General features: G+C 42.7%; 1 protein-coding gene across 1 annotated transcript in view; it reads left to right on the top strand.

The window, feature by feature from the left end:
• Positions 1-26062, top strand: part of SLC19A2 (solute carrier family 19 member 2) — a 75939-nt gene that overhangs the window by 33534 nt on the left and 16343 nt on the right. Inside the window, exon 4 of the mRNA XM_068269819.1 lies at positions 17256-17448. Within this exon, the coding sequence (XP_068125920.1) occupies positions 17256-17448 (193 nt within the window). The remainder of the gene's footprint in view (positions 1-17255; positions 17449-26062) is intronic.

Genomic DNA, 26062 nt, shown 5'->3' with positions numbered 1-26062 from the left:
CACCCCAACTGACAGCGAGATCGCACGCAACCCAGACATGATCGCTCCCCGCTGAGTGCCTAAAACGCTCGATGCGTTTTCCCGCTCGATCCGCGGGTCGATTCGATTATTTCCAACATGCCCAATTCGGATTTTGATCGTTCCTGTAGTCGATTTGGCATAATTAACATGTTGGAAATAATCGAATCGATCCCGATTGACCCGCGGATCGAGCGGGAAAACGCATCTTGTGTACCGAGCATAAGACCAGAGACTGGTAGGAGTGTCTGAGGGCTGGGACTTGGGAGGGCTAATGTATAATTAATCAGGAAGCAGGGTAAGGGAGGATATGACATCACAATTGGCTTCAGACAAGACAGACAAACATGGAACATGAGCTGTCAGGAGCATCATTCTCTGCATATACTATATAAAAATTCTGTGAAATCCAAACGTGGACAGTGAAATGCATATGTAATGTATGTACAGCCAATATTTAGCTACTGATATGTGTTTTTTGTCTCTGAGACCCTATACCTAACAGCTCCTCTTTAAACACTGGAAAAATCCATGCCCATGCGTCTCTTATGTTACTGTGCAGGCGCAGACAGGACTCACACAGGCGCAGTATGGCCACACTTGTACACATGGGGAAGTGCAACTGCAAGGGCAAATCTGACACGCCCTAGTCTGATTTGCTTTGAGCGTCCCAGCGCTGGATTGGTGGAGTCAAAGAAAATGAGGGAAGCCTCAGGACTGTCCAGAGGCTTCCCTCATTTAGACTCAATCTTTTGGGTACAATTTTACTTCAAATTCACTTTGAAGGAACATTATTGAAATATTTTTCAGTAATCACCATGATGCAGCTAGTTTTAGATCAGTATAAGCTCACACTGTAACTGATTACAGTACACTTTACATCCATGCTATTTTGTAAAATGGGTTCAAAATTATATATTTCATTTTTCTGGGCAACAGTGTAACAAATTTTGACTGTATGTACACTAACGCTTTTAAGGCACCAGGGTTTTTGTGCCTGAAGTTTTTGAAAATGTAAAAATGTGAGTATTCATGTGGTTATGACTATTGAAATGTAAACTGTTAAAGGAGTTATAAAAGTCTAAACAAATGCATCTTGCAATGTCTTGGTTTTCTTTTTTTTTTTTTCAGTGATCGTATTTGAAAGTATCTTCTCTAGGTCATACAAGTACAGGCAGTCCCCTACTTATGACTCGGTTATGGCCGGTTCACACTTGCTTAAAAAACGTATTCATTCGAGACTTTTTTTAACCATTTCAGCCCGCAGTATTTTTCATCTTATGGACGAGAGGAATTTTCCCCTTTCAGTGCTCCTCCCTTTCATTCCCCAATAACTATCACTACTTATCACAAATAAATGATCTATACCTTGTTTTTTCCGCCACCAATTAGGCTTTCTTTGGGTGGTACATTATGTTAAAAATTATTTTATTCTAAATGCATTTTGACAGGAATAACACACAAAAAATAAAAAAAAAATCATTATTTCTCAGTTTTCAGCCATGATGGTTTAAAAATAATACATGCTACCGTAATTAAAATCCACACATTTTATTTGTCCCGGTTATTACAACGTTAAAATTATATCCCTAGTATAATGTATGGTGACAATATTTTATTTAGAAATAAAGGTGCATTTTTTTCAGTTTTACATACATCACTAATTTTGAGCCCATTATTTAATAAGATGCCCTCTTGACATAGATTTTTTTTTTCCCCTATAGTCAGTAGGTGTATTTTACTATTTGGCCACAAGATGTCCCCGCTGAGCAAAATTCTATGTAGCGTACAATTACACTACATAGGATACAATGTATTGTTACATTGTAACAAGTGGAAGTGATGTAGGCTTCCATTGGAAGCCTCCGATCACAGCGGCGGCTGGGAGATTATGAATGGAAACATTGTTTCCATTCATAAATGTAATGATCGGGCAGCGGAAACCGGCAGAAATGACGACGGGGGAGAGCGCGCATTTACAGAATAAACACCTGTTTTTGTTTAAAAACAGTGTTTATTCTCGGCGGACATGCTCGGATAGGCACAGGGGACTTTTGTCCCCTGTAGCCAATCCCCCCCCTGCTAGCAGCAGCAGCGTGATCGAGGTCATCTGCCTGCAGGATCGCTTGCAGACCCTCCAAACTGCAGGGACGTGACTAGCGCGTCCCTGCGGCTCTAGCATCTGCCGCTGCGGACGTGAAGCTCACGTCCGTGCGACATTACTGGTTAAGCTGCGCAATGTTAAACATAGAATCTGCCGCCACTTAAAAAAAAATGGATCCACTTGCTGCGCCACAAAGCAGAACGCAGAGTCCAAACTTGGCACATTTGACTGGACGGGAAAATGTGTGCAATGAAAGCCTATGAAAACGTACACAGTCTGTTCTCGCTAGGCTAGTTGCCCCATCCGCTTTGCCCGTTTTCGATCACTGCCATGATGTAAAACTTATGTGTCTCGCCACCCATTGCCTCCGCTCGGTCTCTCCTACACAGCCCGGTGGCTGACATAAGCATGTGGATCTCCATTGGAAGAGAATACATGTGTACAAAATACTTCTAAGAAGTACATTTCTCACAGTAAAATGCACCATAAATGTCGCTTACAGTGAGCAGTAAAAATCAGGTTTTGAACTACTGTAGTCCATCTCCTCTTGAGAGTCTCATTATCTCCTGTATTCTTTACAAAAGCAAGCCCTGGAGTTGGCTAGCCTTCCCACTCTTACACAATGTTGGCAGTTGGTCTGAGCAACTGTTGTTCAGTAATTTACCTTTTTTTTTTTTTCCCCCCCAAAGTTTATTGAAGATTTCCAGTTTTTAAAGGGAATACAACAGTACATTAAGGAAGCCAACACAGGGCAACAAGGGGTAAGGGACATGCATAATAAATTCAAACATCGCTTATGAGCAATAGTGTGGGGAAGGGAAGAACAATACGGTAATAAAGGCAACATGTGAATTATTGTGTACAGTTATCTGTGTTCCCACAGAGGACTAGGTCCAGCTATCTGGGGCATTCCAATGGGAAGATGTTGGTAGGTAGGGAAGGTCCTAAAGAGAAGAACCAGCGATTGTGCATTCCTGGAAACCGGTCATCCAGCGATAGACAGGAAGGGGCCACCATTGTTTATTTGATAAGAAGAGAAAGAAAGAAAAACTTTTTTTTTTTTTTTTTTTTAAAGATAGAAGAGAAGTGAGAGTAGAAAAGTGAAAGAAAGTCGGAAGGGGAAGAGGAAAGAACTGAGAGAAGAAGGAAAAGTAGGGTGATGCACCTCACAGCCATGCTATTAAAGAGTCCTCCAGAATAGGGTGCTCAAGTCAAATGCAGGGATCCCAGATATTTTTAAATTTTCTATGGGTGTCCATGAGAATACTGGTTACTTTTTCATTTACCATAAATGAGTTTATTCAAGATTTTACTTCGTTAATGGTTAACTTCGTTAATAGAGGGTTTTTTCCAATTTCGTGCTATCGTCATGGCTGCTGCGGAGAGGACCATAGAAGCCAGCTTGTCTTGCGTTACGGTCAGTGACCCTATTTTCTCATGTAGAAGGGCCTGCCAAGGATCTCTAATGCTGGGAATACACGACTCGATTTTGAGCCATTAAGATTGCTCAATAGATAATTTCCGACATGTCCGATCTCCCGCCCAATCGTTTCGCCGCTCGATTCCAGATTGAAGTGAATGGAAAAAGATAAGAAAAATGAGCGGAAGATAAGGGAATTGAGCGGCGAAACGATTGAGCGGCAAAATTGAACTGTGTATGCCCAGCATAAGAATGGGCTTACGGAAGAGAGAGGAAAGTAGCTTATAGACCTGTCACCAAAATCTGTTAAGTCGTGGGCAGGTCCACCAGACATGTGGCATGTCACCAGGTAACCCTGCATCCGCGGAAACAGAAGAGATTAGCAGAGGGGAATACTATAGCAATTTGAGCTGAGTACCAGTGAGTCATGACTTTATATGCTGCCTCTACTGTGTGTAGATTACAAGAACAACTTGAGACTCTATACCAAATGTCGGTCCAGTCCTCCCTGTCTCTGGAGCAAGAGAGGTTTGATTCCCATTTAGAAGCATATGGGTTTAGTCTAGGAGAAGACAGTCTGGTTAAAAAGGCATAAGTCTTGGAGATCAGTCCTTTGGTGTTAGGATGATGGAGGCATATGTTTTCGTATGGGGTGATAGTAAGAGGGAAATATTTGCCTTGAGTTAGAGAGGAAATCCAGTGTCTTATCTGCAGGTAGCGGAAAAATTCTCTAGGAGGGGCCTGACATTTCTCCTGTAAATCAAGCCAGGAGCAGATACCTCTAGAAGTATGTGCGTAACTAGAGAGACCTTTCAAGTCCCACCATGAAAATGCTGCCGAGTCTTCTTTGCTGGAAGGAAACAGGATTGTTAGTTAGTGATAGGAGAGGTAGGAAAGTGGACTGAAGATTAGCCAAATAGCGGACAGAGTCCCAAATCTGGAGGCAGTGGATCATAGGAGGGCTGAGGGATGGTGATCTCATTTTTGGAGGCAGCCAGAGGAGAGTACCAGGGAGAAGGGGGACACAATCAGGTATCTCAAGGAAAACCCAAAGAGGGGCGTCCTGAGTCTGGAATAGGCGAGTAAGGTGAGCTATGGCAGCGGTAATATGATCAGATCTGCAGGACCTTTAAACCTCCATCTAGTTTATTAGCAAAAAGAGTTGACCTGCGGGCATGTGACCATCTATCTGTTAAAGCCGAAAGTGATTTTAGCAGTGGGGGATAATTAGCCGCAAATAAAGAGGCATAGTTAGGGGTTAAGGTAATGGCCAGGTAGGGTAGGGACTGGACCCATTCAAAGGAGCAATATTAATAATCGGTCAGAAAGTTGTGAGTTTAAGGAGGCTGCCTAAGGCCTTGGATTTCTTCATGTTAATCTGTAGTCCAGATATGCGTGTGAAGTGTTTGGGATAGAGATGTGGGGTTGCGTCAAGAATAGTAGGGTATCTTGCAGGTCTACTTTTATATCATTGTTATTTCTCAAACAAAGGGCTCGAGCAAAAATGAAAAGTAGGGGGGATAAGGCGCAGCCTTGGCTCGTGCCTCGTTTTATTGGGAAGATCTGTGAGCTATGGCCAGAGAATCTGACCGAAGCTGTAGGGTGAGAATACATGCCTCGAATCCAGTTTAGAAAGTGTGAGTCCAGGCCCCACCTTTTGAGAGCGTGATTGAGGTAGGACCAGGAGAGGGTATCAAAGGCTTTAAATATATCTAGGGATAGGGGTTCAGTAAGTACTTTTGAAAATAAATAATACCCTTAAAATCTTCCATGTGGAGATGGACAAGTTCATAACCTGTCGGATCTGTCAAATGTTTATGACTTTTATAAGTGACTGCAACGTAGGAAAAAAAAATATGGTGCATTTTGCTCTGGAACAAATGCACATTTATATAAACATGGTGGTGGTATGGGCATTCTCCTCTCTCCTGCTCCTTTAAGCTGCTACTCTTATACTTTCTCTATCTCTCCTATCCTTTGAAGTCCATGCAGTCCGACTATACTCTCCCTCTAACCTCGAAATTGCAGTTATCAACCGCCCTCATGGCCCTGCTTCTGTTTTCTTAGATCACTTCTCTGCATGGCTCCTCCAGTTCCTGTCCTCTGAAATCCCTACCATTATGGGTTATTTTAACATTCCTGTTGACGCCAACAATTCTGACGCCACCAAACTTCGGTCACTTCCTATGGCTCGTCTCAGTGGTCCACTACTCCAACTCATACTGATGGCCATACGCTGAACCTCATATTCTCTTGTCTCTATCACTGATTTTACTAATACTCCTCTCCCGCTCTCTGATCATAATTTACTAAACTTCTCTCACTCCTCTTCTCCTACTTGTTCAGCCCTTTTAACTCTGTCCTTTTCCTCCTACTTCATGCTTATCAGCTGAAGAATTTGCAACATACTTAATTGATAAAATTGACAAATTCTGAAGTGGTTTTTCCATGCAGCCCTCAGATTCCATCTCCACCCCTCTCATCAATTGCTCTCTATCTGCCTTCTCTCCACTCTGAACATTCTCTCTCCTCTCTAATCTCCACATCTCCTCTCACTCTTTGGACCCTGTTCCTTCCCATCTCATTCTGCAGCTACACTAACCTTTGATTCCTGTTCCAACACCGCTATTTAACATGTCCCTCTCCACTGGCATTTTTCTGTCCTTGCTCAAAAAGGCTTTTGTGACACCACTTGTCATGGACCGCACAGGCCGGTCCTTGATCGGGTCAATCGCTCAGTCAGAAACTCTGTCTCGCTGTCGCTTTGCGCATAGATGCCCATATGTGGATTCGCAATCTATAAACCGACTAGCCGAGAGGAGCATCCTGACTCTGAAGGATTCACCACACACGTACAATTCAAATGCTTGCCACCACATGTGAGTCAGCACATGACTGTAAATATATTAGCACACTGCAAAGTTAACCCTTAGCTGTATGCAGGGATGGGCGCCAGATCTGTCTATCTGTGCCCGATTCAAACATACGGGTTGTAAATACAAGATACTCTAGAACACAAGGTAACGTTTTCAGAGGAGTAAGTACAATTGTGTATGGTCAGGAACCGGTCATAACCGCTAAACTATTTTTAAACATTTTAATAACAAAAATGCATTACACACATTTTCATACACTAACATATACACACAAAGCTTAAAATAAAAGGGAATAATTGTGAAAGGTTTACTTAGCCGAAATGCAGTCTGCGTGGGAATATTTCCTTCTAGGAAAAGAAATGCAAAGTCCTTGGTTTCAGAATCATAGGCCTGTAGGTATATTTTGTAATCCAAGCAGATGTTACAGTTCCAAGATGGCTGCTAACCACATGGTCCTCTGGTTAGCAGCAGCAGGCTTTCGTGAACATGGGATTTGGAGGACTAAAGTCTGCCTGCTGGCAATCTACTTTTGATGAAGCTAGCTTGGTGGTGTGGCAACGCCTGCCCCCCTCTGAATTACCCACCAATGACAGTCCACCTCCTCCTAGGAGGATTTTGAGCTTAAATTGTAAAACACTGTAACTCATAAACTATACATGCCATATGTATGTGGATAGCAGATTCATACTTGTCAGAAGATATCGATTAATATGACATCTTGCATGAGTGCGTTAGGCTGTCCTGTCCCCGAGAAGGGTCATACACCAATAACCGGCTATGATTATGAATTTTATATCAGCACATTGGGCAGATTTAACGAATAAGACTATATTAATTCCATAGCTGTGCTATACACGGTTTTCATTTAACAGACCGAAATCCTAAACCACATGCATTTAAATCTGCCCCCAAGCGGTGCCAGGGCGGCCAGCTCTTCCGTGGACCCCTGTGGCGCTAGCTTCCTTTGGCTTCCCTTGGAGGAAAGGACCTTTTGGTGTGTCAATTATCATCTAAGGGTAACCAGCTACAACAACCTTTGATGTATTAAGGCCCATACACACGGGGCAAAACTGTCGCCACAAACACGTGGCACGCGCATGTCTGAGCGACAGTTGCCCCGTGCGTATGAGGCGCGCGCCACGAACTGTCGCCGGATAGTGAAGTTGCTGTGCGATTGAAAAGTTTAATCACCAGCAACTTCTGTCTCCGCACCTGTCGCTAGTCCGCCACGCGTACTGCGTGTGTATGCGGACTAGCGACAGGGAGACAAACGCAAGTAAATGGAGCATCCGACCAGGGGATGCTCCCTGCACAGGCAGCTTCCGCCACGTCTCTACCTTTCTGGTGAGACGTGTGGATAGCTGTCGCTCCCTGGTCTCTCGGCTGCATGCAACGGGACGGTTGTGCCCTGTGTGTATGTAGGTTTACGCCAGGATTCTGGCTAGGGTTTCACACCTCTGTGTCACTGGCCAGCAAGGAATTCCCTTGAACAGTTAATTAAAACAACCATGCCTTCCCTGGTCAACAAACCTACTTCATGAAAATAAAAAATGTCATTCTGCGCTGCTTTGCGGAATGATACAGAATCGCTAATCATCTCCACTTCCGTATCATTCTTGACACCACTAAAATAATCAGGCAAAAAATAAAAATCAGCATTACTCACCTGTGGCTTTCTCCAGCCCGTTGCAGCCGACTGTCCCACGCTGACCACTATGCTCTCCGCTGCCGTCCCACGCTCCCGCCTGCGCAGTGCACCACGGACAACGTGACCATGATTGACAGCGGCTCTTCATGCAGGCGCAGTAAGGACAACCTCGGTCATCCTCTGCACAGTGCGGGGAGCCCGGGACGGCGGCAGGGGGGCTTTTTTTTCCCAAATTCCTAGCGTTTGGGTGGGCAGGGTGTTTTTTTTTTTTTTGTTTTGTTTTTTTGTAAACGTTTTGTATGCAGTTTTTGGGGGCATTTTGTTTCTCAGCTATATTTTTGAAGATTTTAACCACTTGCCGACCGCCCACTGCACATTGGCGGCAACAAAGTGGCAGCCCCAGGACCACGTAACGCACATTGGAGTTGGGTCCTGGGACTCTTCCGGGCCGGGGATCACGCGCATCCGCCGGCATTAGGCTCCGCCCACCTGCGACGACATCCCGGCGGCCATACGGAAGCGCCGGCGGGATGTTAATCCCCGATCTGCCGCATACAAAGCGTATAATACGCTTTGTATTGTATACAAAGCGTATTATACAGGCTGCCTCCTGCCCTGGTGGTCCCAGTGTCCGAGGGACCACCAGGGCAGGCTGCAGCCACCCTAGTCTGCACCCAAACACTGATCTGCCCCCCCCCCTGCTGCCCCCTGATCGCCCACAGCACCCCTCAGACCCCCCCTGCCCACCCCCCAGACCACTGTTTGCACCCAATCACCCCCCTAATCACCCATCAATCACTCTCTGTCACTATCTGTCAACGCTATTTTTTTTTAGTCCCTAAACTGCCCCCTGGGGACTCCTGATCACCCCCCACCCCTCAGATTCTCCCCAGACCCCCCCCCCCCCTGTGTACTGTATGCATCTATCCCCCCTGATCACCTGTCAATCACCCATCAATCAGCCCCTAACCTGCCCCTTGCGGGCAATCTGATCCCCCACCCACACCATTAGATCGCCTGCAGACCCGACGTCAAATCACCTCCCAAGTGCACTGTTTAGATCTGTTCTCTCCTCTAAACACCCACTATTTACCCATCAATCACCCCCTATCACCACCTGTCACTGTTACCCATCAGATTAGACCCTAATCTGCCCCTTGCGGGACCCAATCACCCGCCCACACGCTCAGATTGCCCTCAGACACCCCCCCCCCCCCCCCTTTATCAATTCGCCAGTGCATTATTTACATCTGTTCTTCCCTGTAATAACCCACTGATCACCTGTCAATCACCTATCAATCACCCCCTGTCACTGCCACCGATCAATCACCCCCTGTCGCTGCCACCCATCAATCAGCCCCTAGCCTGCCCCTTGCGGGCAATCTGATCACCCACCCACACCATCAGATCGCCTGCAGACCCGCCGTCAGATCACCTCCCAAGTACATTGTTTACATCTGTTCTCTCCTCTAAACACCCACTAATTACCCATCAATCACCCCCTGTCACCACCTGTCACTGCTACCCATCAGATTAGACCCCTATCTGCCCTAGGGCACCCAATCACCCGCCCACACCCTCAGAACGCCCTCAGACCCCAGCCCTGATTACCTCACCAGTGCATTGCTTGCATCTATTCCCCCCACTAATCACACCTTGAGACACCCATCAATCACCTCCTGTCACCACCTGTCACCCCCTAGCACACCTACCCATCAAATCAGGCCCTAATTTGCCCCGTGTGGGCTCCTGATCACTCGGCCAAACCCTCAGATCCCCCTCAGACCCCCTTCCGATCACCTCCCCAGTGCATTGATTGCATCTATTTTCCCTTCTAACCAAACCCTGAGACACCCATCAATCTCCTCCTGTCACCCCCTAGCACTCCTATCCATCAGATCAGGCCCAATACAACCTGTCATCTAAAAGGCCACCCTGCTTATGACCGGTTCCACAAAATTCGCCCCCTCATAGACCACCTGCCATCAAAATTTGCAGATGCTTATACCCCTGAACAGTCATTTTGAGACCTTTGGTTTCCAGACTACTCACGGTTTTGGGCCCGTAAAATGCCAGGGCAGTATAGGAACTCCACAAGTGACCCCTTTTTAGAAAAAAAAGACACCCCAAGGTATTCTGTTAGGTGTATGAAGCGTTCATAGATTTTATTTTTTGTCAAAAGTTAGCGGAAATTGATTTTTATTGTTTTTTCACAAAGTTTCATTTTTCACTAACTTGTGACAAAAAATAAGATCTTCTATGAACTCACCATACACCTAACGGAATACCTTGGGGTGTCTTCTTTCTAAAATGGGGTCACTTGTGGCGTTCCTATACTGCCCTGGCATTTTAGGGGCCGTAAACCGTGAGGAGTAGTCTAGAAAACAAATGCCTCAAAATGACCTGTGAATAGGACGTTGGGCCCCTTAGCGCACCTAGGCTGCAAAAAAGTGTCACATGTGATATCGCCGTACTCAGAGGAAGTATAATGTGTTTTGGGGTGTATTTTTACACATACCCATGCTGGGTGGGAGAAATCTCTCTGTAAATGGACAATTGTGAGTAAAAAAAAAAATCAAAAAATTGTCATTTACAGAGATATTTCTCCCACCCAGCATGGGTATGTGTAAAAATACACCACAAAACACATTATACTACTTCTCCTGAGTATGGCGATACCACATGTGTGGCACTTTTTTGCAACCTAACTACGCTAAGGGGCCCAAAGTCCAATGAGGCGTACAAGAGAGAAAGGCGCCGGAGACTTGGGCGCAGGACACAGCCAGTATATGACTGATCCTGCTGCCGCACAAGTCCGGGCCGTGTTAATTACTATTCCCCCTCCAGGCCGACATGGATAGTGGGGAAATGAAATAATTCGGCTTCCAGCAATTGCTGGAAGCCGAATTATTGTTTTAAAAGCAACTTTAGGTCCGTCTTCTGACGGCGCTGAAGTTACTTCCTGTGCCTGCGATAGCCGTAGTTCCTATTACGGCCTATGGTGGCACCGGCTGCGCCCAAGTCTCCTGCGCTGCTGCGCCCAAGTGTCCAGCGCTGGATTTACCGTGTTCGCCAATGAGTACCTTTAGGATTTCACAGGTCATTTTGCGACATTTGGTTTCAAGACTACTCCTCACGGTTTAGGGCCCCTAAAATGCCAGGGCAGTATAGGAACCCCACAAATGACCCCATTTTAGAAAGAAGACACCCCAAGGTATTCCGTTAGGAGTATGGTGAGTTCATAGAAGATTTTATTTTTTGTCACAAGTTAGCGGAAAATGACACTTTGTGAAAAAAAAACAATTAAAATCAATTTCAGCTTACTTTTTTTTTATGTGTTTTTGTAGTACCATGTGTAAGGTATTTAATGTCCCTTCATAGCCAATTGCACCTTTATATTTGTTGTTTTAGTCAAATCTCATCATATTTAACACCTACCTCCTTACCAACAGCTGTAGGCTAACACTTTGCGCCCACTATACCCACACTCCTACAAATGTCAAAGCCAAGGCACATTCGTCAATCTGCAATACTTTAACTTATCTAAAAAAAGAGGACAAATTGTTTTAGTGTTTTGCTTTTTGTTTTTTTGGGGTTTTTTTGTTTTTTTAAAGGCTGCATTTTTTTTCAAAAAACAAAACAGTTAACAGCAGGAACTGTTATATTTGCAATCAACAAATGACAATGGTACACTTGTCATAATTAAATTTTTTTGGTGCTCGAGCGTACAATATGGGCAGGACAATTTGTGGCCCAGACTTAAGCAATGACCTACACTGTTGATGCAGCCTACAGGATCTTCTCAAAAAATTAGCATATTGTGATAAAGTTCATTATTTTCTGTAATGTACTGATAAACATTAGACTTTCATATATTTTAGATTCAAATACACACAAGTGAAGTAGTTCAAGCCTTTTATTGTTTTAATACTGATGATTTTGGCATACAGCTCATGAAAACCCAAATTTCCTATCTCAAAAAATTATCATATTTCATCCGACCAATAAAAGAAAAGTGTTTTTAAAACAAAAAAAGTCAACCTTCAAATAATTATCTTCAGTTATGCAGGCAATACTTGGTCGGGAATCCTTTTGCAGAAATGACTGCTTCAATGCGGCGTGACATGGAGGCAATAAGCCTGTGGCACTGCTCAGGTGTTATGGAGGCCCAGGATGCTTCAATAGCGGCCTTAAGCTCATCCAGAGTGTTGGGTCTTGCGTCTCTCAACTTTCTCTTCACAATATCCCACAGATTTTCTATGGGGTTCAGGTCAGGAGAGTTGGCAGGCCAAATGAGCACAGTAATACCATGGTCAGTAAACCATTTACCAGTGGTTTTGGCACTGTGAGCAAGTGCCAGGTCGTGCTGAAAAATGAAATCTTTATCTCCACAAAGCTTTTCAGCAGATGGAAGCATGAAGTGCTCCAAAATCTCCGGATAGCTAGCTGCATTGACCCTGCCCTTGATAAAACACAGTGGACCAACACCAGCAGCTGACATGGCACACCAGACCATCACTGTCTGTGGGTACTTGACACTGGACTTCAGGCATTTTGGTATTTCCCTCTCCCCAGTCTTCCTCCAGACTCTGGCACCTTGATTTACGAATGACATGCAAAAGTTGCTTTCATCCGAATAAAGTACTTTGGACCACTGAGCAACAGTCCAGTGCTGCTTCTCTGTAGCCCAGGTCAGGCGCTTCTGCCGCTGTTTCTGGTTCAAAAATGGGTTCATGCTTCCATCTGCTGAAAAGCTTTATGGAGATGATGATTTCATTTTTCAGCACGACCTGGTACCTGCTCACAGTGCCAAAACCACTGGTAAATGGTTTACTGACCATGGTATTACTGTCCTCAATTGGCCTGCCAACTCTCCTGACCTGAAACCCATAGAGAATCTGTGAGATATTGTGAAGAGAAAGTTCAGAGACGCAAGACCCAACACTCTGGATGAGATTAAGGCCGCTATCGAAGCATCCTGGGCCTCCATAACACCTGAGCAGTGCCACAGGCTGATTGCTTCCATGCCACGCCGCATTGAAGCAGTCATTTCTGCAAAAGGATTCCCGACCAAGTATTGAGTGCATAACTGAACATCATTATTTGAAGGTTGACTTTTTTTGTTTTAAAAACACTTTTCTTTTATTGGTCGGATGAAATATGATAATTTTTTGAGATAGGAAATTTGGGTTTTCATGAGCTGTATTCCAAAATCATCAATATTAAAACAATAAAAGGCTTGAACTACTTCAGTTGTGTGTATTTGAATCTAAAATATATGAAAGTCTAATGTTTATCAGTACATTACAGAAAATAATGAACTTTATCACAATATGCTAATTTTTTGAGAAGATCCTGTATATGTTGTACCCAGAGTATGAGCAAAAATATTTTTACACTGATATGGTAAAAATGTCATTTTTTTTAAAATTTAAGATAAAGAAAAAAATTAAAGTTAAAATTTAAGATAAGAAATAACAGTGAAATCTTCTCAACATGAAATGTCAACAATAACATAAACATAAAAACAAAAATACAACTTAAAGAGGAACTCCAGTGAAAATAATGTAATAAAAAAAGTGCTTCATTTTTACAATAATTATGTATACATGATTTAGTCAGTGTTTGCTCATTGTAAAATCTTTCCTCTCCCAGATTCACATTCTGACATGTTTTACATGGTGACATTGTTACTGTGGGCAGATTATGTAGCTGGTCTGGCTTTAACAGACAGCTGTAAGCAGCTATTTCCTGTCTGAACATTGTTACATTGTGGCAGTTTGCCCAGAGTACAGTATGGTACCAGAGCCTCTTGTGGGAGGGGTTTCAGCACAAAATCAGTCATACAGCGCCCCCTGATGGTCTGTTTGTGAAAATCATTATTTTTCTCATGTAAAAGTGGGTATCAGCTACTGATTGGGATAAAGTTCAATTCTTGGTCGGAGTTTCTCTTTAAATGGAAGGAGGCCACATTAGTCTACAAACAATTCTGGTGAGATACTGTGTGTCTCGCTGGCTGGGAACTTCTTGGTGTGGCCTGTTGTAACCACTACTTTGACCACTTAGATCTGTATACACTGGTGTGTCAGGAGAGGGTTCTTGTGGGCTGGATGTTCTTGGAGGTATAGGTGGTTGGATGGGTGGATAGTACTGCTTTGCAGACATGAGGATAAGGTGGCATACTTGGCATTGAGTAATGATGAGTTAGACAGGTTAACTATAGGAAGGTACTGGGTGCCTGTATGGATCATGATTTTGACCCATCTGACTATGACCACAATCTGCATTGTTTTGGTTTCCCAAAGGTGGGTCTGGTGTCATATATTTGTTCAAAATCTCAATTGTATCACGTTTAGCTAGCAACAATTTCTACTCGGGAAGTTTTTTCAAAGATGGCACTAGACTCGAGAGGAATTGAGTACAGGGCTCATTCAGTGCATCAAAAAGTTGATTTCTTTTTTCCATATTTGTGACAGCTTTTTCTATGGAATTGACCAATTTTTTGATATCATATTCTGCTCTACTCATGCCTCTTCCTGATTTTTCTGTACTGAAAGCTGGGTCTACTTCCGTATCACACATTACGTGTAACTGGTGCTGACATTTGTGTGGATGGGTGTCTGGGGAGTGCATGGGCATGTTGGGCTCTTTTTCCTGCACAGATGTTGTGCTAGTACTCTGTGATGAAGGGTCACTGATATCTAAATTTTCATTTGAAGGTGCTGTGGTCTCTTCATCAGGAAAACGGTCTTCAGTACTGTTAAGAAAAGCAAATAGTAATAAACCTCACTTTATTCATTGTAAGCATCATGGCTTACCCCTGCATCAGTGCCCATACTTACACTCCAGTAGTAATATTTGGCTTGAGGAACTCCAACAACGTGGTAAATTTGTATGGTTTGCATTTGCTAGTGCCAGCACCACCATTTGTTTCTTCCCTCTTTTGTCTCTCCACATCTTTCCTATAAATATCACAAACAGACTTCCATCGGGTCCTCAATTCAACTAAAATAAACAATATATTGTCAATAATTTAAGTATGAAGATTACTAGCAACAGGACATACATATGCAGCACTACATTGCACATACAGGTAGTTGAAGGCCAACATCCAAAACATTGTGTTGTACACCTGTACACATGTGTGGATGGAACTACGAGAGAGACAGCTTCACATCCATGGGCCATGGCATTGGCCTAACACCCATGCACCTGCCTATCCATACACCTTCCTGAATGATGAGGCCTTTGACCTTTGTTATCATGCCATGAGGCCTTCACAGATGAAATCATGCAAGTTAAGTCAAAATATTAAAAAGGTGCTAAAAAAAAAAGTTAGGAAATGTGTAAAAAACACCTTTGCCATTGTTGCTAACAAGTGTCGGGTATGTGAGTATTATAAATGGGACATTGCTTACCATGTTGAGGTTAACCATTTGAGGACCGCAGTGTTAAACCCCACTAAAGACCAGGCAATTTTTCTGTGTATTCCACACTGCAGGTTACAAATCTATATAGAGTGTGTGTGTGCCACACATGCGTATTTGGTTTTAAGGCCTATTGCAGTCGTTATGCATATAATAACGTCACAAGTATTGCCTTCTTCAAGTAAACATAACAAGCATTACATCTGTTAACGGAAAAAATGAACATCAGAGATAACTTACTTTTCTTTCCCTTGCTATTTTCCGATAATTGGTCCCATACATCTTCCATAAAAAAGCAGCGATCTCAGCCCAGGCCTCATTGGTCTTACAGTTATCTTTATAATCATGATGCCTTTTGTCAAAAAGAAATGGATAATTTTCAACCTGCGTAATCAGGTCTTCCGTATTGAACCAGACCCCCGTCTCTGTGTTGGTAGAGCTGGTGCATGACAAAAACCAAACCGGAAGTGCAGGCTGACCCAGAAACACTTTTTGTTTAAATATCCACAGAAGCAAACCCGCAAGCGAAAATGCCTTACTGTGCGTTTTTGTTCGCGTTTTCCTATACCTTCCATTGAGGCGGAATCGCTCCGAAAATGGTACACGCACCACTTTGCTAGCCGCTCAGTGTACGACTCGCGCTGATATGAACCTTATCATAGACATTCATTGTCCACACTGTTGGGGGTGTTTTTAAAAAGCGCACACGGGTGAAAAAAGTCAATAACGTCTGCAGTGTGGAATGAGCCCTCACTCAGATCAAGCCTCTTCTGCACACTTTGCCTGTGGGGGTACCCCACAGGCAGTAGCTCAGACCCCTAGTCTTTCTCAAATTGGATTCACATGTGTATGTAGGTCAGGGATCACTGAGCTTACCAAGCCAATTTGAGTTCAAATAATTCGGTCTAAAGGTTTTGGCAGCAATAACATAACAGTGCCCAAATTTATGCACATGCCTAATTTTATTTAAATAATTATTGCACACTTTCTGTAAACCCAGTAAACTTCATTTCACTTCTCAAATATCACTGTGTGTGTCTCCTATATGATATATAACTGACATTTTGTATTTTAACAACCAACGATTTATATAGGAAAATTATGACGATTGACATGGTTGCCCAAACTTTCGCACCCCACTGTATATAGAGGGCAGTAAAGCTAAAGGTGGCCATACACTTAAAGATTTGCAGCAGATTCGACCATCAGATAGATTTCTGTCAGATGCCTGTCAAGTCGAATCTATCTGATGTGTGCCACACACGAGGAGCAGATTTCCAATAGATTTAAGAATGAAATCTGTTGGAAATCTATCTAAATGCACTATTGGACCATTAGATCCAATGCAACTCTATGGGCCATGGATCTGCTACCAGCAGCTGATCAACCTAGATTTTCCATCCTGGAAAAAAGATCAAATCCATCAAAATCGGCCACAAATCCATAGATCGATTGATTTGATAGAATCGATTTCTGATCAATTCTATAGAATCGATCGATTGCAGAAATTGACCAGTGTATGGGCCCCTTAAGATTGACCTTTAAATAAAGGGACCAGTACAACCCTGCATATAATCTGAACAAAAAAGCATACAATGGTAAATGAAAAACGGGTAGTTATTTATACAGGTATATATTCTATATTTTCACTTTTATACGTGGGAACGAAATACTGGTACGTTAAAATGTATTTGGTTAAAGAATAATTGCATTTTGTTTCACTTTCTCTTGCTTTTTTTTTTTTTTTTTTTTTATCATGTAGGTGCTGTGGCAGTCTTTATTGTTGGCTACATTAAAGTATCATGGTCCACCTGGGGAGAGCTGCTACTTGCCTTATTCTCTATCATAATTGCAGTCACAGTATATATCATGGATGTTATTGGAAACATCTGGATTTGCTATGCCATGTATGTTCTCTTTAGAAGTATATACATGATTCTCATCACAATTGCAACGTAAGTATTGACATCTTGATAACGAGCTTTATAGGTACATTTAATTGGGGATATAAGCTTCTTCCAGCCCCCTTAATTCCTCCTGCTCCTTCACTGTGATTCCATGCTCTGCCGTTCCTCCACTGTCCCCCTCCTTAAGTCAGACGAGTCGGTGAGGCACTGCACATGCGCAGCACTGGACACGTGCCTCCTCTGTCGTGTTCCTACAGCCAGGAACGTTATGCGCAGTAGCAGTGTTTGCTTACTGTGCAAGCCAAGAGTGCTCCTGGCCATGGGAGCGGGTTGGAGGAGGCACGCAGTACAGGGGCCGCACATCCAGCCTTCGGAGGGGAGCAGCGAGGGAACCGAGCAGTGCGGGATGACTGTGAAGGACTAGGAAGAACTGGCCAATTTTCCTTTTAATTTACGGATTCATCTGTGACTTTATTTAGTTCTGGTGATTGTAGAACAGTACTCATGAACATATCAGAAAACATGATACTGGAGGAACTACGCTTTAAAGAAAACCTGAACTGAAAATTAAAAGTAAAAATAAGCATACACAAGTCATACTTGCCTCCCATGTAGTCTACTCAATCTTTCTCCTCTCCGGCATCCTGTTTGTCTACTGTGATCAAGGGAATTCTCCATCCTCCATTTTGAAAATGGCCATTACCCCATAACAGCTTTCTGGTCAGCACACCGTTAAACTGTAACATCGCCCACTTGAGCCATAGGGAGACATGGACATTAGCTAGCACATCAGTTGTCCTCTCAGCTATAACTGACAGCAACTGATATATAACTGATATGCAACTGATATATTTCAGTTATGGCAAAATGTTGTCAGAACTGGAAGGGATCATTGTCAGAAGAAAATGGTGAGCTTCTGAGAGGAACTGATGGCAAGGTAACTATGTAATGTTCATTTGAAGTTACCTTGGGCTTGATTCACAAAGCGGTGCTAACAGTTAGCACGCTGGTGAAAAGCCCTTTATCACGCCTAAACTGAGTTTAGGTGTGATAAGTTTAGGTGTGATAACTATAGCACCAACTGGGTTAGCACCGCAGTGAACAGCTGATCAAAAGTTTTGCGTTAGCAAAGTCTGGTGCACTTCGTATAGAGTTTAATGGTACTGCTTTGCGTGCGGGACTTTGCACGCGATCTAAACTTACCATGCCTAAACTGGCTTTTCACCAACGTGGTGCAATGGTTATCACGCCTAAGGTCTCTAACTGGGTTAGCACCGCTTTGTGAATCGAGCCCCTTATGTGTTTGTTTTAAATAATTTTACACAGTTCAGGTTCCCTTTAAGCTTTTACAACATGGAAAACCTGACTTGAACATATTTCCAGGCGTTCTATTTCTGAATACTTTGTAGATAACATTCCTAGAAGGCAATAAGTTCAGCTATTTAACCACTGATGTGTGCTGAGTAATGGGATGTGACTTTTGGGATGTCTAATAGAAGGTAGTAAAGGTGTGTTTTTGTTTTTTCTTTTTCTCCATTCTAGTCATGTGACTGCAACACATGTTATTTAAGAGATTATAGTAATTGGCTTATTGCTAGTTGGGTATGTGGAAGGTACCGTATCTAAAGTACCGTAATGCTGAATACTGAAATTCCACTTTAAAACCTAGCAGCACTTTTCAGGTACCCTTTCCAGAAAAGCTCAAATGAAAATACTTACTGTATTTTGCCTAACTTACTTTATTCTTGCAGCAGGCTGAATTGTTTAAAAAACAAACTGCCTGGCCCTGTCCTTGTCAGCACAGCCCACTTGCAGAGAAAATAAAATAATTAAGCTTCCCCTCTTCTCCCTCCATGGTCAACAATTTGGTAGCATTTGAAAAGTCTTATACTATTACAGTGATGATCCATGTTCTCAAGTGGTACTCCAACTTCCATTACTGTTGTATCCAGCAGTTAGCTGCAGAATTGCATCATAACCATGCTGCATTTGCCATAGCACTCATCAGTAATAGACATAAAATAGATTTATATTAAAACAGACCTTGATTTTACGTGTTTTACGTAGTATTTCACCTCACTAATAATGTTGCTGTTCAATGAGAGCATGATTCTGCATTTTATAGTAGCGCAAAAATTTCTGTACCATGTTAGCCAAACAAATTATGTAGGTAGAAATTCTATCTGCATTTTATGCAATGTTGATAAATAGTAAAAAAGACCTGTATCAGTCAAACAAGAAGCCATCAAACTGCATATACAGTGATGTGAAAAACTATTTGCCCCCTTCATGATTTCTTATTCTTTTGCATATTTGTCACACTTAAATGTTTCTGCTCATCAAAAACTGTTAACTATTAGTCAAAGATAACATAATTGAACACAAAATGCAGTTTTAAATGATAGTTTTTATTATTTAGTGAGAAAAAAAAACTCCAAATCTACATGGCCCTGTGTGAAAAAGTGATTGCCCCCCTTGTTAAATAACTTAACTGTGGTTTATCACACCTGAGTTCAATTTCTGTAGTCACCCCCAGGCCTGATTACTGCCACACCTGTTTCAATCAAGAAATCACTTAAGTAGGAGCTATCTGACACAGAGAAGTAGACCAAAAGCACCTCAAAAGCTAGACATCATGCCAAGATCCAAAGAAATTCAGGAACAAATGAGAACAAAAGTACTGTAATTGAGATCTATCAGTCTGGTAAAGGTTATAAAGCCATTTCTAAAGCTTTGAGACTCCAGCGAACCACAGTGAGAGCCATTATCCACAAATGGCAAAAACATGGAACAGTGATGAACCTTCCCAGGAGTGGCCGGCCGACCAAAATTACCCCAAGAGCGCAGAGAAAACTCATCCGAGAGGCCACAAAAGACCCCAGGACAACATCTAAAGAACTGCAGGCCTCACTTGCCTCAATTAAGGTCAGTGCTCACGACTCCACCATAAGAAAGAGACTGGGCAAAAACGGCCTGCGTGGCAGATATCCAAGGCGCAAACCACTTTTAAGCAAAAAGAACATTAAGGCTCGTCTCAATTTTGCTAAAAAACATCTTAATGATTGCCAAGACTTTTGGGAAAATAACTTGTGGACCGACGAGACAAAAGTTGAACTTTTTGGAAGGTGCGTGTCCCGTTACATCTGGCGTAGAAGTAACACAGCATTTCAGCAAAAGAACATCATATCAACAGTAAAATATGGTGGTGGTAGTGTGATGGTCTGGGGTTGTTTTGCTGCTTCAGGACCTGGAAGGCTTGCTGTGATAGATGGAACCATGAATTCTACTGTCTACCAAAAAATCCTGAAGGAGAATGTCCGGCCATCTGTTCGACAACTCAAGCTGAAGCGATCTTGGGTGCTGCAGCAGGACAATGACCCAAAACACACCAGCAAATCCACCTCTGAATGGCTGAAGAAAAACAAAATGAAAACTTTGGAGTGGCCTAGTCAAAGTCCTGACCTGAATCCTATTGAGATGTTGTGGCATGACCTTAAAAAGGCGGTTCATGCTAGAAAACCCTCAAATAAAGCTGAATTACAACAATTCTGCAAAGATGAGTGGGCCGAAATTCCTCCAGAGCGCTGTAAAAGACTTGTTGCAAGTTATCGCAAACGCTTGATTGCAGTTATTGCTGTTAAGGGTGGCCCAACCAGTTATTAGGTTCAGGGGGCAATTTCTTTTTCACACAGGGCCATGTAGGTTTTGAGTTTTTTTTCGCACTAAATAATAAAAAAACATCATTCAAAACTGCATTTTGTGTTCAATTATGTTATCTTTGACTAATAGTTAACGGTTTTTGATGACCAGAAACATTTAAGTGTGACAAACATGCAAAAGAATAAGAAATCAGGAAGGGGGCAAATAGTTTTTCACATCACTGTATCTTAGAACAGCCAAACCAAATAAGTTGTGAATGATGTCTGATAGCAATGTGTATCTAAGCTGCATAAATATGGATTGGACCTAATTTTGACCCCTGTGGGACCTCACTGCTGACCTACACCCATCCAGACTATGAACTGTTTACTACAACTTTTTCCTTCTGTTCTTGAAAGGGAAGGTCTGAGGTAATTTAAAAAACAAAAATCTATTTAGCTGGGGCTTCCTCAGCCCCTGGAAGCTGTCCTGTGCCCTTGCTGCAGCTCTGGTGGCTCCCGGTCCCCTCCAGTGCAGATGCCGACCTTGCCAGGTCAGCATCTCTTGCGCCTCAGCGAGCGGCTCAAGGAGTCGCACCGACGACATCCGCACTGTACTGCGCAGGCGCAGATGTACTGTGCCTGCGCAGTACAGTCTGAAATATCAACGCGACTCCGAGAGCCACTCTCGCAGGCAGCTCGGATCTGTCCTTTAATCAGTACTTTATCAATGTACATCAATTTTTGTATTCCTAACTTTTGCAACAGGCCGTTGGCTGAACAGTTCCAAAAGCTTTTTCAAAGTCTGAATATATTATATCTATTGCTTTCTCAATTACGGTATATAGATTTATGTTTCCCACTTATAATAGTTGTGCTGGTCAAGCAAGATCTTTCCCATGCCGATATTTGAAATTTATATTATTTTGTGATGCTGCAAGACTTATCACTCCTCATCTGCTGACCTTACCTGTCATTTCTTATGCTGTACTAGCTTGCAGTTCATCTTGCATTACTATGAAGTTTGATTAAAAACGACATCTGTCCATCAAAGTTCAACCAGAAAAAGTAAATTAATTTATACTGCACCCTCACATTTCCCCATTGATCCAGAGGAATGAAAAAAAAAAAAAAAACCTACAAGGCTTGGGGCAATTGGCCTTAAAGGGTACCTGAAGTGATGTGACATGAGATAAACATGTGTATGTACAGTACAAAACATATTAACCAGACAGTGCAAAACACATTTATATCCTGGCTGTTTTACTTGCTTTATTTTGCTGCCTGAAGGAGTTAATTTCTAGGCATGAAAGTGACAGCTTCTGTCTTGTCAATACCTTGTCGGGCATATAGTGAACAAGTTCAGCCATAAAAGTTTTCCTGGCAGAATACAACCTGAGGGCAGAGAGAACTAAAATACATGATCTATTGACCTTTTTCTAACTCTGGGACACTTAATAGGCTGCCACTGATTAAAAACAGTAAAATATTCAACCTACTTTGTAAATATTTAACTATAAAATATGTCCTTCAATGCAAGAAAACAATCCAAGCCCTCTTTAAATGCAGATCTAGAATTTGCCATAACTCCTTCATGTGGTAAGATATTCCACATTCTAACCACTCTTGCTGTAAAGAACCTATTTCTAAATAGATAGCAAAGGCTTTTTTTCTCTCCATATACAGATCATCTCCTCTTGTGCCTTGTACAAGCCTAGGGACAAAAATCTTATTTGCCATGCTCTTGTTAAAGCGGTATTAAACTCTGGCATAATATTCAATAAGAATGTGTTTTTCTATTTTTTTTTTTATATGCCAAACAGTTATCATGTTTACTTTTGTGCACAAGTATTATTCTTGATTTAGAAACTGCAAGTTCCCAAAGTACAGTTTTTTTTTGCTCTGAAAGCTGCCATTGTATTTCATTCTTAGCTATAGTAATTATACTGTATATTGTAATGTACCCAGTGATTATTTGTGAGCTGTCTGCTAATCTAGACACTTAAGGTGGCCATATATCAGGCGACTTTGAGGCCGATTGACCATCCGATTTGATTATTATAATCTAATTGGAATAAAAACGGTGCCGCCAAGTGCAGGCCCAACTGACAGTGCAACCAATTTTGGGCCGAAAAGTGGTTGCATTCTCGATCGCGCATGCTGCAAGATGTAGGGCCGACTTCCTCAATCGTGTGCATGGCGGGAACTGCGTGCAATTTCACAATGAACGCAATGAAGCCCCCCGACGCTGTCCCCTAATGTAAAATGTCCTCCAGTGCAAGGTATACATTACCTGTCCGCAGCCTGTACTTGTCCCTCCGCTGCTCCGGGCGCATTACCCTCTCCATACACATACGCCCCGCGTGATTTCCTAGTAAGGGCGTGTGTCTGCACGTGTGGGGGCATGTGTATGCAGGAGGAGTCCTGGAAGCCAGCGGGGACAAGTGCAGGCCGCGGACAGGTAATATATACTTTACACTGGACACCCGGGGGGACATTTTGCATTAGGGGACAGCGGCGGATGCAGCACATTGATCTGCATGAAATTGATCGGGAATCGGCCTGCGGTGTATGGTCAGGTTACAGATCTCTCTCTAATCAGATTCATTTAGAGAGAGATTTGTCTCTTGATCATATCTGCCCATGCATCGCTAGATGTATGGGTACCTTTAGGGCTGGTTCAGACGGGCGTTTTTGTGGCGTTTAACGCAGCGTTTCAGACGCAGCGTTTTTTGGGATCTACTGCCATCCCATGCAAGTGAATGGGAGCGTTTAGAGCTGGCTTTTGCAGGCTTTCATGAAAGCCTGGCAGTAGATCCCAGTGTTGCGTCTAGTCTCAAAAGCAACATGCTGCTTTCAGAGGCAGTAAACGCGAGGAAACAATAGCAGAGACCAGAACTGCTAGCCTTGAACGCTTTTCAAAAGCTAGCTTTTAAACGCTGGCATTTAAACGCAATGCCAAGCAAAAGTTCAGCAGACGCCCGTGTGAACCAGCCCTTAGGACTGCCAGGGAATGTTTACATTCTTCTTTTGCTACAATTAAGTAAACACAAGATAATGTTATCACCAATTTGGATGCACTGCAGAGAGCATTCTATTGAAAAAGTCCTGTGAATGCTGTCCTGGTAAGAAAAACAAATGTGGTAGTAACACACAACACAAAGAAACACACAAAATTTATTTTGCGCTTTTCTCCTGGCGGACTCAAAGTGCCAGAGCTGCAGGCACTAGGACGCGCTCTATAGGCAGCAGCAGTGTTGGGGAGACTTGCCCAAGGTCTCCTACTGAATAGGCTTACTGAACAGGCAGAGCCGAGATTCGAACCCAGGTCTCCTGTGTCAGAGGCAGTGCCCTTAACCATTACACTATCCAGCCACTAGTATATTATATGCTGTAAATAATATTTTAAAGCAAAGAAGAAATGCTGGGTTTCATACTGCTTTAATACCCTCTGATGTATTTGTACATGTTAATCGGGTCACCTTTTGGTCCTTTTTTTTTTTTTTTTTCCATCTTTGTACCAGTAATAGGACATCCGTAGCTTCCCATGTTGTGGTGCCCAAAACTGTATCTCATAATCCAAATGTAGCCTCACTAGTGGCTTATATTGAGGAAGTAGTATACTAGAATCTCATTTTATGCATCCCAGAATTTTATTTGCTTTAGCTACTGCTTGATATTGAAGATATTGCTTAACTTATCATCTAGCATTCCCAAGTCCTTCATTCACCAAGTCTCATGTTCCCAGTTCATCCAAGGTGCATGACCCTACATTTGTCAACATTAAATTTCAACTGCTATATGCCTGTATGTGCCCATATGACAATGTTGTCTATATCTGTTGTAACATGTCATTCTCCTCCTTAGTGTTGATAATTCTACATAATTATATGTCATTTGCAAAGATGGCAACATTACTCTTTATTCCTAATGATCTATTAGATCATTACAAAATACATTGAAAAAAATGAACCTTGTACTGATCCTTTCGGAACCCCACTGCTAAGCTTCCCTAAAGGTGGCCACACACGATACAATAAAATGATCTGATTTTACGGGAATTCAATAAATATGATCAGATCTCCCAAAAAAAATCAAAGGCTTTTTTTTTTTCATTCGCCTGAAAAATCAGATCTGATTTCCCGTTTTTTTTTTTTTGGTTTTTTTTTCGATTATCGATTTGGAATGCTGGAAATTTTTCTTAAATTTTTCTAAAAATTGTATGGTGTGTTAGATTATCCATTTATTAATATACACACCCTAGAAATTTTCTTAGTTTCCAATAATTTTTATCATAACTGGGGAAAAATTTAACAAAAATTGTGTGTGGTACATTGGTCATATTTTTTAACCCTCCTGGCGGTTAGTTGTTTTTGCCAAAAAGGCAAAAATCCTTTTTTTTTAAATTTTTTTTTTTTTGTTTCATGTAAAGCTACCAGAGTGGTAGCTACATGAAACACCACTAGAGGGCGCATGTGTCCCTCTAGTGCGATCGTCGCCGGCATCAATAGCAAACAGGGGAACGCGTATATAACGCGTTCCCCTGTTTGGCTTCTCCTGTCGCCATGGCGACGATCGGAATGACGTCATGGACGTCAGCTGACGTCAGACGCCTCCGATCCAGCCCATAGCGCTGCCCGGAACTCATTGGTCCGGGCAGCGCAGGGCTCTGGCGGGGGGGGGGGCCCTGTTGCGCCGCTGCGTGCGGGCGATCGCCGCAGAGCGGCGGCGATCAAGCTGTACGCGCGGCTAGCAAAGTGCTAGCTGCGCGTACAGCATTTTAAATGAAGAAAATCGCCCCACCAGGGGCTGAGATATCTTCCTGCGCGGCATAGCCCGAGCTCAGCTCGGGCTTACCGCCAGGAAGGTTAAATGTTACAATCAGTCAGAAAAATTCTTGAATTGAACAGATATTTAAAAATTGTATGGTGTGTGGCCACCTTAAGTTTGTTTACCGCCATTTTTGCTTTTGTTCCTTTACCAGTGCTCTATCAATGTACGCACATTTTCCCTAGTTCCTTTTC

This window comes from Hyperolius riggenbachi, chromosome 2, assembly GCF_040937935.1.
Source record: "Hyperolius riggenbachi isolate aHypRig1 chromosome 2, aHypRig1.pri, whole genome shotgun sequence".
Classification (NCBI taxonomy): Eukaryota; Metazoa; Chordata; class Amphibia; order Anura; family Hyperoliidae; genus Hyperolius; species Hyperolius riggenbachi.
The sequence above is the reverse complement of the archived record's forward strand: the minus strand, read 5'-3'. Positions and strand labels throughout refer to the sequence as shown.